A 20,669-nucleotide genomic window follows, 5' to 3' on the forward strand; every position below is an offset into this window, starting at 1 on the left:
GAAAACGATCAAATCTTTGTTTAAACAAATGATAATTCATATTTGTAATTGGTATAAAAAAAAAGAATGGATTTGCATGACTTATTCCGCTTTACTTTGTTTGTGAATAGTGATGGTTCAATGCCATAGGATCTGATTATTTGATGATACCACACCGAATAGTTTCTTTTAATAATCTGTCAGTCCTGCATAAGTTTTATGTCGATTGAAAAGTTAAGATTCTCTCATCTGATTTCCATTAATTTTTATGCACAGTCATATCTATAAAACGAAGATCCTTGGTGATTTTTGTAAGAATTGGAAAAAAACATTGTTTAAAAAACCGCAGGAAGGAAACACTGGTAGACTCTTGTCGTATCAAGTGAGTAACTGCACTTTTATATTCTTTTGGGATTTGAACCAGGATCAACATATTATTAAGCTTATATGTGCATCCTCTCATCTATGGAACCAGACAACAAATTATTTTGAAAATAAAACCCAAGTCGCATCAAAAGAAAAGACCTTTAACATTTATAATAACAACAAAGAACGGATTGTATTTTTCCTGAATCTTGCAACATACTGTAACTAAACTTTTAGTCGCGATTTTGGCTTGGACTGATCACACAAAACAGAAACGCAGAGATAACTTTGATCAGCGGCGCTGGCAAATTTATATTATAGAGAAAAGCTGTGCGAAAAAAGTGATAATATACAGTTTTAAAATTTTTACATTCATCTATAGCACAAAAAATATGTTATACAGAAGTTATCAGATAGAATCACAAAGAATCAAATATCTTATTTCTAGATTTGTCAAAATCAAAATTAAACCAGGTGATCATATCTAAAATTTCTCTATCGTTTTACATTACAAATATACGTAGAAGTCATAGTTAACTTTTCATAAAAACGAAATTGGTTTAACTTTACATGATCCTCTTTGAGTAATGACTACTGCTTTGTTTTCCATTGTTCTATGCCAAAATCGACAATGTAGCCTATTTTGTGGATCACCTAAGTACCGGGAATTTGCTACATTGCAGGCCACAGCCAGTTCATCAAACACTACCATTGCACTGTTAGGACTTGTCATACGTAGATCTCTGATTTCTCCATGTCGGGAAAATATTTTATACAATGAAGACAAATCATAACCAGGTAATATTCTTTTCAGTTGCCATCGAACCGTTAGTGTTGCCAGGGGGCGCTGGTATCGTTCGTTTTCTTTGACAAGATTCTTGGTTTCCTTCATCCATCTGAAATCGGATACGGTACTTCTTCAGGTCAAGATAAAATATGCATATCTACGGAACTCCATAAATAGAAAAGTTTGAACAATTTAGGATATCAAATTTATATAAACGTGTAACATTAGTCTTATATTATGGCTTAGATATTTAGTTGTCATGGTGATATCGTGATAAATAACCTCTATAGGAGTCTTTGAATATTGCCTTTATCGGTATTAACATTGATTTTGTTTTTGATAAATTAGAATATAACAAACTGTGTATTGACATAAAGTTATGAAAAAATGTGGTGCTACATCCTGTTCATATAAATAAGAAAATACTTAGTTTTTGGCAATACAAGACGTCATGCATTCTGACGTCTTTACACTAAATCAGTAGTGTAAGTTGGTTGTGTAATGATTGATATTTCCGTTTATTTCGTAGTTGACATTGGAATTCATCTCTAGCTTTATGCTAAACAAATAGTAGACATTGGCCGCTTACTGGAAGGAGAAGTAACGTATCGGTATTGTTTTTTGTCTTTTGTAAACTTTTTTTTGCTGCGTGCCGATCTGATGAATTATGTTCCTTTCAATTGATTTTTACATTTCGTTCTTGGTTTGTCCAGGTTTTGACACCACAGATCCATGTTAGGGGACATTTAAGTTCACAAACATGTTTAACCCCGCCACATTCTTTATGTACCTATCCAAAGTCGGGAGCCCGTAAGTCAGTAGATAATTGTCGTTGTATAATATCTAATGAATTTTTTCGTTTTGCATGCATGCTCATAATGTTATTATTATATATACTTATATTGTAATATGGAGAAGTCGTCATAAATAAAAAAGAAGATGTGGTATGAGTGCCAATGAGACAACTATCCATCCAAGTCACAATGTGTAAAAAGTAAACAATTATAGTTCAAAGTACGGCCTTCAACACGGAGCCTTGGCTCACACCGAACAGCAAGCTATAAAGGACCCCAAAAAGACTAGTGTAAAACAATTCAATCAGGAAAACCAACGGTCTAATCTATATACAAAACGAGAAACGAGAAACACTTATGAACCATACCAACAAACGACAACCACTGAACAACAGGCTCCTGACTTAGGACAGGTGCATAAAAATGCAGCGGGTTTAAACGTTTTAACAGGCGCCAACCTTCACCCTAACCTGAAACAGTGGTATAACATCACACCATAAAAAGACACACAATAAAATATCATTTGAAATGGCTTAACTCGATCAAAAAGACAATACACATAAACAAGTAAATTTACATTGAACGAATAAGTTTGATCTTTGACACAATATAAATAAAAAAGATGTTTCAAAGTCAAAAAGACAACTTTAACCTAGGACAAAATGGCGTTAAATAAAGTAACGTACACAAGTAAATTAATATATAATAATTTTGTTGTTAGGAGTACAGAAACATTTTTTACAAAATAAATATGTTGTTCATAGTACGAGTACAGAAGTGAAAATGTTTTCGTCATATTAAATACTTATCAAAGGTGGCACATATTAAAAATAGTAAGACGAGATATAACACAAAATAAGTAAACATTGAAGAACAGAAATGCATTACAAATTGTGTCAACAGTTCAAATTAACAAGAAAGTACGATTTGAGAGTACTCGCAGTTACTGAAAGCTAGTTAAAAGCCAAAAACAATTAATAATAAAAAATCATGCATCAGAGACTAAAATCAATTAAACACATCCCAGGCAGGGATTTAATGGACAGTCAAAGAAGACATGACTTGTGCAATGCCAAATAAAAGTAACGACAGGCAGTAGGATAGTAGGATTTAACCTCATAATAAATATGTATGATGTTATGTATAGATAAAACAATTTCTAAATAGAAAATAAACGTGGATGTGTACATATACATCCCAAAAAAAAAAACATTCGAAAAGAATACAAATTTAGTTATGTTTTAATTTGTTGATGACAAAATCGATGTTAGTGCCAAAGAAAACAAAGTATGATTAACTTGTGTCTCATCCATTTTGCTGATATTTAGCAAATAAAATATGTTTAAACTAATTGTCGTTGGTTGCTGTTTGCCATAACTTTATTTTCGTTTATAGCTTTTAACATAAATCACGGGCCGTTGTTTTTTTTTTTTTTTTTTTTTATTTTTTCACATTTTGTCATGCTGAGGTCTTTTCTATCTTACTACACTTATGGGTTTTGCTCGTTATTGAAGGCTGTACGGTGACCTGTTTTAAGAGTTTTCTACCTATGGGTTTGTTGATTTTTCATCAGTCTATTCATCATTGGTGGGGTGTAGCGGCATACCTCACGTACAGCATGTACTACATTATCAAAACACGTACATTTGAATCCTTGTTTGCTCGGCACATCAACTGTTGGTATATCTACAAAAATGAATTAATATCTTATAATTCTAAATTTGACGAGAAATCGCATCGTATACGTATTTATACTAAAATGCAGTCTATTTTGTGCATGAGGAGAGGTAACAAGATATTGAAAACGGGAGTCGGAATATATTAAGTCGCAGTACACCTTTTCTCATTTGTCTAAAGAAAATAATATTATTTATACTATTGGCAACATGTTCAGCGTGGTATTCCTGTTTGTGTTAAAAGTTTTAAAATAAGATATAAATATTTCAAAATAAATGATCATAAATCTGTTAGATTTATTACAGATATGGGAAATAGAACTTCTGTGAATTTTAATGTACTAAATAGCATTGTTTTTTTTAATGCAGAAAATAGAGTCAAACAACTAAGACTCAACCATGTACGTAAAATGTTTTATAACAAAAGCCCTTACTACATGCAAGGCAATTTTACTAAGATCAAAGATTGTTATCATTATTCAACAAGATCTAGTAAATACATTTTTTTTATACCACCTATACAAGGGCAACAGACTTTAACATTTTATTATGCTATAAAGGATTGGAACTTGTTGCCAAATGAATTAAAGAGCAACACAAATTTTGAATCTTATAAATCTGGTGTTAAAGATTTTCTGTCAAAAAAGGAAAGCAACGATTTTAATAGGAAATTTTTATTTTATTGATTGGCTTCAACATTCTAGCCATTGTCATCGTAAATTTTAATTTTAACATAATTAGTATAAAACCTGCCAAAGGCATGATTTCTTATAACTATTTTTAATATTTTTAAGAATGTAACATAAAGGGACCCCATTGGAAATAAGCCGTATGGCTTTCATGGGCAATCCTGTTTAGGTATCAGCAAATTGTTTTAAGATTTTATGATTTTAGTATGTTTACATGTCTGCCATTGTTTTATACTACTTTTGTAATCAAATAAATCTTTCTATCTATCTAGTCTACTGTGTGCTAATGACCGAATACGTTATATACGGGGGAAGTAAATTCCATATGGGGCGAGAGCTAAAAGTGTATAAGAGGTAAGATAATGGCTCATATAAAGGGATGGGGTGGATAAGGGGATGAAAAAGTATACAACAACATCATCTTACTAAAACACTTTTATGTAATCATTCATTTAATTCTATAATAATTGTTTGTAATGATATATGAAAGAAAATAAAATTTTATATTTAACGTGTCACTGTATGTTGACTTACAATGTACTTTTTCACAGGTCTTTCATCCATGTACATAGCTTAGGTCACTAAACACACATAAATAACTGTATTTGTTTTATTCTTTTCTTATTCTATGTGCTAGATAATTGGACAGACTTACACTTTAATAGAAGAAACCCTTCATTGGAGTATTCTTCACTTCGTATTGGTGGACCGAGGAAAATGTATACTTGCCCAGACGACACTTTTCTATGGAGTATTCTTCACTTGGTATTGGTGGACCGAGGAAAATTTATACTTGCCCAGACGACACTTTTCTATGGAGTATTCTTCACTTGGTATTGGTGGACCGAGGAAAATTTATACTTGCCCAGACGACACTTTTCTATGGAGTATTCTTCACTTGGTATTGGTGGACCGAGGAAAATTTATACTTGCCCAGACGACACTTTTCTATGGAGTATTCTTCTTTTACTTGATGATATTGGTTGACTAAAGTAGACTTATACTTATAACGGATTAACCCTTCATTGGTGTATTCTTATCTTATTTGGTTGATTTTTTTGGTTGACCTAGGTAAACTTATACATTTATGTACTTGCCCAGAAGGCACCTTCCATTTGCGTATTCTCCTCTTGATTCGTTGCATGGTATTGGTTTACTTGGGTATACTTATACTTGCCAAGAAGACGCTCTCCATTGGAGTTTTCTTGTCGTATTTCGTTGGTAACGGTTGACCGAGGTATAATTATACTTACCAAGAAGACAACCTTTGTTGACGTATTTTTCTCGAAGTCTAGGCACTGGTTGGTTGGGGTTGACCAGCCGTTTGTATGTTTTCCATGTATCTGGAAACTACAATTCACAAATTGATAATTAGGTTAGTATGGAAGTGCAGAAGACAATACTAACTACGCCTTCTATCGATAAAACGTAAAACAAACTACGCAATTCTTTGCCTTCTTAGCGACATTATCTATCAATGAGGTTGATTTGTTCATATAGCACTCAAGTGTTTAATCTATGTACAGACCTGCCAACTATCCCGATTTATTGACCTGAATTTTGAAATTCTTTATTATATGAACTGAACACCTCAAAATAGGCATTCACATGAGTTAGAAAAGTTTTTAAACACATATATACTCATTAAAAAAGCATAGTAGTAGAAAAAACACTTATGACAAAATAAGAAGAGCATTTTGTCCTCTTGCGATTAAAATCCCCCATGGAGATTTTGAAAAGTTAGTAGGTATGTATGTAACAGGTGATTCATGACATTTTTGTCATTGTTGGAATCAATTAACACAAAAAAAAAGGAGAAAAAAAAACACGTACCATACGTTACAGACTTATCACCGGGTTTTTATTTACATGAGCAACACATGTGGAGCAGGATCCCCTTGCCCTTCAATAGCACATGAGATCACCCCCGATTTTTAATGGGGTTCGTGTTAATAAGTTTTTAGTTTTCTATGTTGTGTTTCGTATACTGTTGATTTTCTTCTGGTAGTTTTTCTTTTTTTGCCATGGCATTGTCAGTTCGTTTTCAACTTATGAGTATCCCTTTGGAATCATACGCCTCTCTTTTACAGCAGCCACCAACGGTTACTGGGGAATAGAAAGACCGACAATAAAACCCTTGCCAAAGTGGGGCGTCTCGCCGTCTGTTTGACTGTGCATGATAAACAAGTAGGCAGATACGTTCGGTCAGAATGGGGACAATAAATCCGATGCCCCATTTAGAGAGAGCTATAAGCTCTCTGCACGATGAGAACACTTGCAACAATGCTTTAAAGGGTCCGTAGATGACTTGGTGCAGGGCTAAATATCTGTCCCTAACCAATATACCCTCATTTTCCAGTGGCAGTCAAAGTTTGCCCGACCTTCATTCAGGACGAGCTCTATTACAGGACCTACCTATTGTATTAATTGTTAATTTTTTCTCGTCCTGAACATGCATTAAATATTTGCCAATGGAAGTTAAGCAACCAACAGAAGTGTGGCTGTCAAAATCGTTTGTTTAGTTTTCCCAAATACCAACACTGTACCAGCCAGGTTTTGAACCCGGGACCCTAAGACATATATGCCACCGCACTACCACAACGTACTAATTAAGAAGTTGGTATGCATGTGACATATTGTACAAGGCGTCCCGGATCGAGACTGGTAATTTGTAAAGATTTGCATTCTCTAATTTTATGCATGTCACACCTAACAAACAAAAACAATTTAAATTTTTGTAGAAAATACTCAGTCAAACAGTATAGTAAAGCTGTAATTTGAGAAAATGCACTAGCAAGGATATGTAACACTGCATAATAGTATAAACAACAGAAGCCGCTCTCCATTTCTAAACCTTTCTTCATTTGTACTGTTTATAGACCACCAAATTCCCTTCAGTCCTGGATAGATCTTTTTGTGGAGGAATTTAATGCAGCTCTTTCAGAAAACAAATAAATCATTTTAATGGGGGACTTTAATATTGACTTGATAAAAATTGAAAATAAAAAATGGATGAATTTCATAAACCATTTTAATCTTCAACAATAAATTTGTACTGCAACACGTATTTGTGACAAATCAGAAACTCTTATTGATCATATTTACACTACTAATCCTGAAAATATTGCTCATTGTCATGTTATATAAAAAATGTTACATATCGCTCAATCAGGTTTCAGGCAAGGTAATTCATGCCAAACAGCGCTGACTAAACTAATTGATGAATGGTTAAAATATTTAGACAATGGAGAAATAGTTGGTACTGTGTTTTTAGATTTCAGTAAGGCTTTTGACCTTATTAACCATGCCATACTTTTAGAAAAGTTAAAATTTTATCATATCGGAGAACATATGATAGATTGGATAAAATCATATTTGTCTGAGAGACAACAAGAAGTTCAATACGCTAACATTAAATCTGATAAATCGTTTGTAAAATATGGAGTGCCTCAAGGTTCTATTTTAGGTCCTCTGTTATTTTTAATTTATATAAATGATTTACCACTTCATGTTAAACAATCCGACATGGATTTATATGCTGATGATTCAACATTGCATTTTCATAATAAAAACATTGAAAAGATAAACAGCATATTGCAAAATGATTTAAATGCTATACAATCTTGGTGTAACAATAACAGTATGAAAATTAATGCACAAAAAACAAAGTGTATGAAAATGGGTTCAAAACAAAAACTTACACAACTATCAGAATTATGTATTACCGTCAATGAAACATGTATTGAAAATGTCCATTCTTTCAAATTACTTGGAATTGACATTGATGAAAATTTAAGCTGGGAGGATCATGTTGATCGTATATGCAAGATTATCTCATCTAAAATATCACTTTTGTTTAAAATTAAAGTATATTTGCCTAAACACACAAGACAACTATTTTATAATGCATATATTCTACCATATATAGACTGTTGTAGTTCAGTTTGGGGAAATTTATTACAAAAAGATTCAGATAGAATCATTAAACTTCAAAAAAGAGTAGCAAGAATTATACTTGAATGCGATTTTTCTGTTCCATCTAATTTTATGTTTTCATCTTTAAAATGGCTATCTTTTACAAAAAGAATAAAATACCAACAATCAATTCTAATGTATAAAATTGTAAATGGACTAACACCTGATTACTTAACAATGCTAAATATTAATGATTTGCAACACCACAACTTACGATCTGTCTCTAATAATGATCTATTTGTTCCAAGACCAAATACAAATTTTTATAAAAAATCTTTTCATTATTCTGCAACAAAGGTATGGAATAATTTACCACTCAAAATAAAAAAAATGTCGAAATGTGGAATTATTTAAGAAACATTGTTATAATCATTTTCTTGAAAATTCTATGCAAGTCGAATAATTTGTTTTCTTTCTTTTATTGTAAGAATAAGAAAATTTAATCAAACTTTACCAATTATTGCCATTTATTGCCATTTGTATGTTTGAATGATTGAATTGTGTATATATACTAGTAATATATATTGTATTTTAATGTATGAATGTATGAATGTTTACTGTATACATGTATTTTGTTTGAGGGCCTCAATGAAAATTAGACTACTTCTAATTGAGTTACCCTCTTTAAATAAAGAATTTATTATTATTATTATTATTATTATTACATGAGATGCTTACGATATTGAAGAGTTATAAGAAAAGCCCATATGAAACACCGAAAAATAATTATATCAAAATACACTGAAGTACTTTTTCATACAAACCTGACTTGATTTTGTATGTAATCTCTTTCCTATCTTTGGCACAACTTTTGGAATAACAACATCAAGTTTCTTTGTGTTACCCACCAGCATCCTGCCACATTTTTATCTGGAGTCGGAATTGTTTGTCGTTAGTAACATACTCTGTGGTATTTGTGACGTCCCATATAAAATATTATGACGTTTCTAGACCTGAGTTCTCGATGCACTGTCTTCGTAGAAAGTGGTGGTTCAAATGGGAAAAGAAGAAAGAGAAGAAAAATAATCTTCTCAAGAACACCAAAACTGAATTAATTTTGATATGACCTAAGGCCAAAAAGCTTTTTTTCTTTATTTTGCTTTCGTTTGCTGGTATGTTTTTGATGGTCCGAGGTTAAAAAAAAGACTCAAAATATATTTAAGAAAATACTCAATATATATTTAAGAAATCATTTGACCTCAGATAGGCATATACCATGCCAATGATACAACTATCCATCAAACGTACCAAATGACAAGAATGCGAACAATAACATGTAACCCTATGTTGTAGTCAAAACCCATACTAAACTACATGTTACCGTATAGTAGCCAAAACCAATATTGAACCACATGTAACCGTTTATAGTAGTCAAAACCCAAACTGAACTACATGTAAAAGAGGGACTAAAGATACCAGAGGGACAGTCAAACTCATAGATCGAAAAACAAACTGACAACGCCATGGCCAAAAATAAAAAGACAAACAGACAAATAATAGTACAGATGACACAACATAGAAAACCAAAGACTAAGCAACACAAACCCCACCAAAAACTGGGGGTGATCTCAGGTGCTCCGGAAGGGTAAGCAGATCCTGCTCCACATGTGGCACCCGTCGTGTTGCTTATGTTATTACAAATCCGGTAAATAGTCTAATTCGGTAAGTCACATTCGTGAAAAGGGAGGGTATTGTAGTTACGACATAACCGTATATAGTAGTCAAAACCCATACTGAACTACATGTAACCGTATATAGTAGTCAAAACCCAAACTGAACTACATATAACCGTATAGTAGTCAAGCCCCATACTGAACCACATGTAACCGTATATAGTAGTCAAAACCCATACTGAACTACATGTAACCGTATAGAAGTCAAAACCCAAACTGAACTACATGTAACCGAATAGTAGTCAAACCCCATATTGAACCACATGTAACCGTATATAGTAGTCAAAACCCAAACTGAACTACATGTAACGGTATATAGTAGTCAAAACCCATACTGAACTACATGTAACCGTATATAGAAGTCAAAACCCATACTGAACTACATGTAATCGTATATAGTAGTCAAAACCCAAACTGAACTACATGTAACCGTATAGTAGTTAAACTCCATATTGAACTACATGTAACCGTATATAGTAGTCAAAACCCATACTGAACTACATGTAACCGTATAGTAGTCAAACCCCATATTGAACCACATGTAACTGTATATAGTAGTCAAAACCCAAACTGAACTACATGTAACCGTATAGTAGTCAAAACCCATATTGAACCACATGTAACCGTATATAGTAGTCAAAACCCATACTGAACTACATGTAACCGTATAGTAGTCAAAACCCATATTGAACCACATGTAACCGTATATAGTAGTCAAAACCCATACTGAACTACATGTAACCGTATAGTAGTCAAAACCCACAATGAATAGTAAGCTATAAGACCACCGCCCTATACAGTCTGATTTATACTAGAGCAATAAACAAAAACAAAAAAAAACGTATGAAAGAAAGCAATTAACGACAACCACTAGCTGAGACAGGCATAATAGATATTGCGGATTTAATATAGAAATAAGGAGAAATATTTTAATTACCCCCCCTCCCCCCCCCCCAAAAAAAAAACAGTTGCTATTCACCAGAGTTTAAATGACGTAAATGTATGTATCTATATGACACCATACGTCCTTCAACAATGAACAAACTCATACCGTATAGTCAGCTAAAAAAAAGCCCAGACATGACAAAATGTGAAACAATAAAAAAAGAACCCCAGCAACAGCCTAATTTATGACAAACCAAAACTACAAAAACAAACAACTATGGCAAATAGAACCAAAAACAACAGCTGAATTACAGGCCCCTGACTTGGGACAGGCATATAAAGAACGTGGCAGGTTTACGTGATCCTAAATCTTAGTTTCTGTAGGACTCTTTTGAAAATTGTCATAGTAAATTCTTTTGACACATCATGAATATGTATACTAGGGGTTGATTCATGATTTTTCATAGGGGGCGTAATTCTTTAAACGTGACAGAATAAATACCGCCGAGCGTAGCGAGGCAAACATTTTGTTGGGCGATTTTGTGTTAAAAAATGGTATACATTTTCCAATCAAAGAGAGCGTACGCCATCTGCGCCTCCCCTGAATCCGTCTCTGTATACGACTAAATATATCACAGTTCACATGTTTGGGTTGTGATGCAAATACATCTGGAGGTAATCACCGATGGTAGCTAATCGTCATAAATAAAATGAACTGGAAAGCATTTTTTTCTGATTATCAGATACAATAAATGTCAAGCGGTAAAATCGAGCTCGTCCTGTAAAACCTGGTCATACTATGAAAAAGTATGTTCCAGTTACGTATAGGCAATTTAAAATAATTATATTTACTGACAAACAAAGGCCGATAATTCAGAATAACGAGTGTAAGTTCAGCCAAATCGATTTTATAGCTATAAATACGTTACCATCATAAATTCTGAGTGTAACCCCAATTGCGTCATAGGTCAGATGGAAAATCCCGACTAAAAATAAACGTACTCTCACTGGTCCTGTTTGCCCATATTCTCCCATTCAATTTCCATCTGCGACATCGGTCACACGTGCAAATTATTACAGATTCAACAGAGAAGTGTTTAGTTGTTTGTAAAGTTTTTTGAATAGCTTAACTGCTTTTCATATATTGTGTATATTATTGGAAATTTATTCCCTTGTTTAGTTTGAATTTCTAAACAAATTATTTGTGTTTTTTTTTACTAAAGTAAATTTTATTATGGACTTTAATTTGAATAGTCCTTACTTAAATATTCCCGGTTCAGACTATCTCCTGGATGGGTCACTACCGTTAAGTCCCCCCAAACTACCAGTACATTGACCGGAGTCTCGACAACGGTGTCTGGTAATGCGACCTATCCGACCCTTTCACAGTTTTTTGCAGTAGCTCCTTTTACCACCGTACCTGACTCTCGAGCTCAATCTTCTAGCTCTTCTCATGGTACTCAGGGTTCTGAACATGCATCATCTTTGGATGGTTCTCAGAAGTTACTTTTGGACATTGATGAGTCTTTCAAGGCTGAATTTAGTACTCTATCCAGTCGTATGTCTCTACTGGAGAATACAGTTTCTTCTCATCAACCTTCTCCAGCTAAGTCTGTAGAATATGATGAAAGGGAGGATGACGAGCTTTCTGTTTCCACTGGGAGTCATGAAAGGGCTTTCCTCACTGATGAGGATGTTGAAAGTTCTTCTTCTCCCAAGGTATCGAAGACGGCCCCTGAGCCTTCTTCTAAGTCAGCTCAACAACCTCCCACCAAGGAGACTGAGGATCCTCCATCCTTGAAGGATCCTAGGGATAAGGTGTTTACCTTGATGAGGGATGAAGCACATATCCCTTTTGCCTCTCCTTCCAAGCCCAAGAAACCTTCTTCAACTTTTGAAGCTTCCTGTGGTATTTCTCAGGATACTGTGACTTCTAACAATTCTTTTCCTGAATCTGGCCATATGGCATTTGCTTTACAATTTATTAATGAAGGTATCGCTAATTCTGCTAGTGAAAAGGTTGCTAATAACAAAATCTCTGGATTTGGAATGTCATCCTTTTCTGATCAGGTTAAGTACAAGGATTTTGATATCTTTGATCCTTCACTGGGTAGACTTGTTCCCAGTTGTGACAAATCTCTTTCATCTTTATTGGGAAAAAAACCAGTAGATGGTCTTCGTCTCACTCAACTCAACCTGTTTGGTCAAAGACTAAGAATCTCCTTCGTAGTGCTTCTCAAGTTCTTGGCACAGCCGAACATTTTCTAGCTGCAACCGGACATTTGCTTAACAGCGTTTCTTGAAAACATTTCTGTTGCTGAGTCTTTGAAAGATTCTTTACTGAAATCTCCAGTTACTGACAAGATGTTTGGTTTACCCGTACAGCGGGTTCAAGAGGAACTCAGCAAAAACCCTCCTCCCGTCAAAGTTAATGTACAAGTTAACAATGACAAGAGGTCGGTTAATGCTACATCTAGTTCTACTAGTACTTCTGCTTCAGGTGGTCCTCCTTCTTCTGCGAAGAAAAGGAAGAATAACTACGGCAAACCGCAGAACAAATCCCATAACTCCGGTAAAAGGTCAGGTAAGCCTTCTGGTGGTTTTAAAGGTCCCAAGAAACCTGGGTCTAGTACCTAGGTTCTTGCCCCCTCGTACGTTATTGACAGCTTCACCAGGGGAAAATTTACAACAAGTTCCTCAAAAATCAATACCAGTAGGGGGGAGGTTAAGTTTTTTCCTAAATCAGTGGAAGAAAATTACCCCAGACTGTTATGTGCTGTCAATAATTCGAGACAATGTTACAAAAATCTACAATAGAGGAGGTGTCGCTCTTAACTCTGTCTCCGGGATTTTATTCCCGTCTTTTTCTTGTTCCAAAGAAGACGGGAAGAATGAGGCCGGTCATAGACCTATTTGTTCTGAACAACTTTCTTATTGTTCCCCATTTCAAAATGGAAACCAACAGATCAATCAGGACTTCAATCCTTCCAGGAATGTGGACCACTTCTTTGGATCTTTCAGATGATTATTTCCACATTCCCATTTCCCATACTTACAGGAAATACCTTCGCTTTGTTTGGAACAACAAAGTTTTCCAGTTCAAGGCTCTTCCTTTTGGCCTGTCTACAGCCCCTTTGGCTTTTACCAAAATCATGCAGGCAGCTATAGCTCACCTACATTCCCTGTCTATTCAGAATCAATCCTACCTGGACGATTCCCTTCTCAAGGAATTTTGCCCAATCAAATTGAGGGTTCAGACAGATGTGGTCATCAATTGTTTTCTGTCTCTAGGCTTCCTCATCTCCTGGAAAAAGTCAGAGATGGTTCCTTCTCAAGGCTTTGTTTTCCTGGGAGAAGAACATTTCCTAACCAATCTAGGCCTAGTTCTCCCACCGGAGGAAAAATTTACAAAACTATGTCAGAAAATACATTTATTCCTGACGGTTCAATCAGTTACAGCACGTCAATTCTTGCAACTTCTGGGTCTATTGAAGTCTCTGGCAGATGTAATTCCATTGGGACGCCTTCACATTCGTCCGCTTCAGTTTTATCTGCACAAGTTATGGATTCCAGCTTCACAAGAATGGGAAGCATTGATTCCAATCACTCAGCCTTTATTTCCACATCTTCAATGGTGGTTAGTACGGAAAAATGTAATGAGGGGCATATGTCTGTCCCCTCAAGTTCCCAGTCTAACATTATTCACAGATTCCTCCACCCTCGGTTGGGGAGCATATCTGGAGGAGCTTACAATCTCGGGAGTCTGGAATCCAAATATTTTGGAAGAGCATATCAATGTATTGGAAATGAAAGCAGTTCTGCTTGCACTGAATCATTTCCAACTGTCTCTAAAGAATCAGTCAGTCATTCTGGCCACGGACAACACAACAGTTGTAGCTTATCTAAAGAATCAGGGAGGAACTCATTCACCTTCTCTTTATCAGATAGCCAGAGACATTCTCCTTCTGTGTTTTCAACTCCAGGTTCATCTAGTGGTGAGACATATTGCGGGCACCTCAATATTCTAGCCGACACTCTATCCAGATCCCTTGCTCCAGTAAACACGGAGTGGGAACTACTTCAAGTAGTTTTCAAAGCTGTGACTCTTCATTGGGGGTCACCTCAGATAGATCTGTTTGCGACCAGTCTCAATCACAAACTTCCAACATTTGTGTCTCCAGTTCCTGATCCAAAATCTTTTGCGGTAGACGCAATGAACATATCTTGGAAAGGAATGTTCGGGTACGCCTTCCCTCCTTTCAAGTTTCTCTCCCCAGTACTTCAGAAAATAGCAGGAGAAAATTGCAAGATCATAGTTATTGCTCCAGCATGGCCGAAACAGTCTTGGTTTCCAGACCTTCTGTGCCTATCATGTGCTTGTCCTCTAGTTCTACTTCTGAGACCAGACCTTCTGTCTCAAATCAAGGGCAAGGTTCTTTGTCAAAATCCAGAAAAACTTCATCTACACGCCTGGCTTCTCTCAGGGTAAGCCTCAGAAAGAGAGGTTTTTCTGAAGGAGCAACCAAGCATCTCACAAAGTCTGCCAGAGACTCCACTAGCATTGTCTATGATGCAAAATGGTCAATCTTCTCAGATTGGTGTAGTGAGCGGGAAATTGATCCTTTCCAAGTCACTGTACAACAATTAGCAGACTTTCTAGTTTTTCTTTTTGAATCCAAAGGATTATGTCCCTCTACTATTAAGGGATATAGATCAGCTATTTCAAGAACTATTCATATTTCTGGTGGCCCAGATTTTGGAAACAATGAGCATATTTCTCTTTTTGGTTCGTAGTTTTAGTCTTGAAAGACCAAGACAAAAAACTTTAGTTCCTAAGTGGGACCTTGGACTAGTTTTATCCTTTTTAAAACTTCCTCCTTTTGAACCAGCAGAAACAATAGATTTAAAGTTTCTTTCCTATAAATGCTGTTTTCTTTTAGCTTTGGCTTCTGGACGGAGAAGGAGTGAAATTCATGCCTTCTCTATTTTTGATGCTTGCCTTCGATTTAACAGGGATAAATCTTCTGTTACTCTTTTAACTGATCCTGCTTTTTTGGCAAAGAATCAGATTCCGGATAAGGGTGCAGAACCAGTCGTGATTCCTGCAATCCCTAGCGATTCTATTTCTGTAATTTTATGTCCAGTAAGAACCCTTTCTATTTATCTGGATAGAACGAGTAGTTTACGTTCTGTTTCTAGCTCAAGACTCTTTATTCCTATTAAAAAAGGAATCTCAGATCTTTCTGTTAAAACTATTTCTACTTGGATATGCAAATGCATATCTTTAGCTTATGGTTCTTCTAAGGCAGAACTTTTGAATGGTTTTAATGTTAAAGCTCATGATGTTAGGGGTATCTCTACAGCCTGGGCTCTGTTTAACAGTGCATCTTTAGAAGAGGTACTGTCTGCAGGTTTCTGGAGAAATGAGAACTCTTTTATCTCTCATTACCTCCAATCGATGGCTACTTTTGCCGAGAGTTTATACTCTCTTGGACCTGTAGTTTCAGCACAAAGATTGAACTTTCCTCCTGTTTTTTTCTGTTACAGGGGATTCAGCTTTACGTTAGATTCTGTTACTCAGAATTTATAGCTATAAAATATTCAAATTTTAAAGTAAATTTTGATTTTATTAGATAAATACTTACCATCATAAATTATAGGTCTCACCCGCCTCCCCTTCATCCCCTTTCCTTACGTTTCTGTCTTGAGGAAATTGAATGGGAGAATATGGGCAAACAGGGGTATACAGTATGTCCGGACCAGTGAGAGTACGTTTATTTTTAGTCGGGATTTTCCATCTGACCTATGACGCAATTGGGGTTACACTCAGAATTTATGATGGTAAGTATTTATCTAATAAAATCCAAATTTACTTTAAAATTTGAATAACTCATCATTTAGTTAAAGACCCATACTATATACCATGATTTTCAGCGTGGAAGTGTCGGGAGAAAGTAAGCTAACCGTGACGAGAGAGTGCTTCAATTGGAATAAATAAAATATGAAATGATTTGAGATTCTTCAATGAGGCGGCAATCCAGATAGACAGGATATTTGAAAATGAGCTTCTGCATGGAGTTCAACATATGACAATCAACAATGATCTAAATAACACCTATCAAGGTTGGGCAAGTTGTAATTTATTTCAACTAAGAAGACAGAAGATATGACACTATAACAATGAATTTCGTAAATGCCAAAATAAGTGACTTTCGGTATATCCTGACTGCTTTTGAATCTTATAATCATGAAGGGATTTATAGGTGATATGTAGGGGAACCGAGTGCTAGATGGTACCAGTTCCACCCTGCTGATGTTGAACAATGGTCTGTTCCAGAGATTTAAAATACTTGTTCTAATTAATGACAACTTCACACTAGCACTCTACAGGTGTACTAGTTCGAGACCAAAAAAATATAGCAATGTTACTGTAATTCGAAGCATCCAGTCACATCTATGTTTAATGATTATTCTAGTGACTTCACTTTAGACCTTTGACATCGAATAGGGTTATATGATTCATTTTGTACAGAACTATTCATAGTATGATGTCTAAGACAGATTGGAAACAGAAGTCAATATTTCTGTGAACTTTTCCCCCTGATTTGAATTAGGTATGGTTAATGCCTTAGATTACTATGAACAAGGATTCTATTCAGTTTTGATATAACTCTGACAAACGCTCTTTAACCTTGCTGTAATAGAACATTTTACTTTACACAGTTTAGTGCCTATCTGTAGTAAGATATCAGATTGCATTATTTTGTTTTGCTTCAGGTTTTTACCCTTTATGTCTGCTAATTTTTTGCTTCAGGTTTTTATCCTTTTAGGCCTGCTATTTTTTTGCTTCAAGTTTGTACCCTTTTAGGTCTGCTATTGGTAGGCTATTTTATGCTTCATGTTTTTACCCTTTAAGGTTTGCTATTGGTATGCTATTTTTTTGCTTCAGGTTTTTACCCTTTTAGGTCTGCTATTGGTAGGCTATTTTTTTGCATCAGGTTTTTACCCTTTTAGGTCTGCTATTGGTAGGCTATTTTTATGCTTCAGGTTTTTACCCTTTTAGGTCTGCTATTGTTATGCTGGGCAATTAATGTTTAACTTTTAGGTGTCAAAGTAATATTATGGTAAGAGTTTTACAAGCAGCAAAGCAAAATTTATTTTCTTAGTCATGACATTGCTTGATATTTTGTATGATCTTGTTTAATAATTTTTTCCACATTCTTTCTTTTCCAATTGTGTGTTTTGTTTGTATCTAGTTTTTTTTTACCTCTTACATGTGACTGTATAATGAATATAAAAAGATATTCTTTTCTGCTAGTTAGTTTTTGCGAAAACAAGATGTAGTGTGAGCCACATCTCACTAATTCATACCCCTCTCTTGATTTTGAGTGAAAGAAAATACATATAGCAAGGAATGGTAGAGGTAACCTAGTATACCCCACTCCGTTGTTGAAGCTGGGATTTATTGGCTTCCAATCTTACATGCATTGTGATTGAGGACAAAACTTGAGATTCCAATAATAAGAATATAACACAATCAGACATTTTTATCTTTTTATTATTACATATCAACATTAATAGCACAAATTTATCACAGAATTCTAAGTGTTGAAACACTCATACATTGGCAATGCTTGAAATAAAGGAGCACATAGTAAAAAATCACAATTAGGCACTTTCAAAAATGCTCAAAGGACGGAACAGTGTAAAAATTATTGATTGTTTTAAAAATTATAAATTAGACATTTGGTTCATTATGAAATGGTTGATAGCTATCAACTTTATAACCAATCAGAGATAAAAAGTCAATCATCACTTTTGTACAGGAATCAATAATCCACAGTTAAATCATGTATAAATATAAATTGCTTTGTTTATTTGTAAATATTCTGAAATTCAAATAACACCATCTTTTCTATTAAAGTGATAATAAATATTAAATTAATACAAATAAGTTTTAAAAAAACTAATGTTCTAACTTAATCTGGTTGTTTCATAAAATACTACAAACTGTTTCAAAGAACTAGAATTTCATAGGGAAATATGTGCACTTTTATCAAAGAACACCATTATTATCAGAACAAAAATATAAAATTAGCAGTTGTTTGAAGAAAGATTATTCATATATCTCACAACACTCTAAATGAACCCAGTTTCATGTAAGCTTGAGGTATATAATCCTGTGACAGCAGTTGCAAGATTTTTTTATTCCTTCACAAAATATATTTCATATAGTATATATATTATAATTGCACAAACATTGTTTCTGAGAACCCTGATAGTACCAAAAAAGTCTTAAGAAAATACATACCAACAACTATAATTAATAATTCTCAGAATAAAAAGTTCTTATGAATACAAATACATGTCCCTCGGGAGCAACATTACAAAGGACAGATAACCATGCATGCATAAGAAACCCAGGATATCTTTAAAATGCTCCTTTCAATTTTTTTTATAATTTTTCTTTATCCTAACCAACTTTCTCAACTATTCCATTTAATATGTTTCTATAAGATATCAACAGCAAATATTCTTAAATATATACTGTACATACATTGTCGAAAAGAAATTTATTTATGTGAGCTTCTAAAACAGGAAGAAAAGCAAGGCTTGCAAGGCTTTTTTCTGTTTTGAACAGAGTACAGTTTTCGGACATTGTCTGCATATTGTGTTATCCTCGGATAAATGATATGTGTTACAATTCCCTGTTATCTATTTTTTTTTTTCTAAGAAGTCAACATAGCCTTTGCAGACACAATAAAGAGGTCACAAAACATGCTTCATAATTTGAATATGATCGTTCCCTGACAATAGAAGCAGGATACATGAAGACAATATTTCTATACTATACAAATTTTGTACTCCTGCTTTGAATAGTAAAAATGGCCTTTGCAGGATAGATTCCATTTATTTTGTTTCATATAAGATTTTTTAGAAAATATATGTATAGTTCAATACTACTAATATTTGAAATTTGGACAAAGCAGACTGTCAACAACATATTTCTAAAAGTATTTCTGAAAAAAATAATGGCTTTTAAAGCCTCAGTTTCACACAAAATGTTTGATCACATTTCAGTATAATATTTAAATGCTATAACTTATGCTTCAACAACAGTTGGTTGTCTACTAGGAGGCTGTGAAAGTCCAACTCCTCTTGAAGTTTTCCCTACAGACCCCCATGCCACACGTTTAGCTGCAGCACCACCTTGCACTTGAGTCTGGAGGAACTCTGTGATTTGTTTTATAGCCTCGTCCATCTTGACCTGTAGATGTTGTACTTGTTCACTGTTTTGGTCTGTCTCTGTCTCCATTCTGTCCAGTTCAGATCTGTTGTAGAGCCCTCTATACTTCAAGTAAGCTAACATGGCTACATGCATCCTCCTCTGTAATGCTTGTAACTATAATAACATTTAAAATTATGTAGAGGTTTCTTATCTATTAAACAAATAAAAATGATGAGAGTATATGTTCATGAGACAGCAACCCAACAGCAAAATAACACCAGATGTTTTTAGTGACATTGGGTTTGTGTCTCATTGACGTATACACACCTCTTTTTATTCATAACTAGGTTAAATTACTATATATTTGGTATTTATATAAATTGTATATAATGAAGAGACTAACTATCAATTTTATAGGCAATATTGATGTTACAACACAATAATCAATACATTATTGCTGTTTGGTTTTGTATTATAATAAGTTTCCATAGGTATCATAGTATGCATATGAAAATTTACATTCCAATGAAAACTGAAATACCTGTTTCTGTTCTACAAAAAATTAATCTAACAAAAATAAGTTCCCTATAATCTATTTGATTCAAAGATCATTTTA

The 20,669-nt window shown here is 34.4% G+C and overlaps 2 protein-coding genes across 3 annotated transcripts in view; both read right to left on the bottom strand.

Annotated features, from left to right (window-relative positions):
* Positions 1-552: 552 nt before the first annotated feature.
* LOC127702337 (uncharacterized) lies at positions 553-9,166 on the bottom strand. The gene is made up of 4 exons (XM_052206512.1): positions 9,031-9,166; positions 5,545-5,641; positions 3,474-3,612; positions 553-1,241 (listed from the first exon to the last, which is right to left on the bottom strand). Exons 1-4 carry the CDS (start codon positions 9,118-9,120, stop codon positions 887-889), a joined length of 681 nt encoding a protein of 226 aa, XP_052062472.1. The 5' UTR covers positions 9,121-9,166; the 3' UTR covers positions 553-886.
* Positions 9,167-18,364: 9,198 nt separating this feature from the next.
* LOC127700280 (coiled-coil domain-containing protein 178-like) overlaps positions 18,365-20,669 on the bottom strand; it is a 34,263-nt gene continuing 31,958 nt past the window's right edge. For both annotated transcript variants that reach the window (XM_052203805.1, XM_052203727.1), the window contains one exon: positions 18,365-20,227. In XM_052203805.1, the coding sequence (XP_052059765.1) occupies positions 19,928-20,227 (300 nt within the window). In that variant the 3' untranslated portion in view covers positions 18,365-19,927. The remainder of the gene's footprint in view (positions 20,228-20,669) is intronic.

The sequence above is a fragment of the Mytilus californianus genome, unplaced genomic scaffold, assembly GCF_021869535.1.
Source record: "Mytilus californianus isolate M0D057914Y unplaced genomic scaffold, xbMytCali1.0.p SCAF_1, whole genome shotgun sequence".
In the NCBI taxonomy this organism is placed as follows: Eukaryota; Metazoa; Mollusca; class Bivalvia; order Mytilida; family Mytilidae; genus Mytilus; species Mytilus californianus.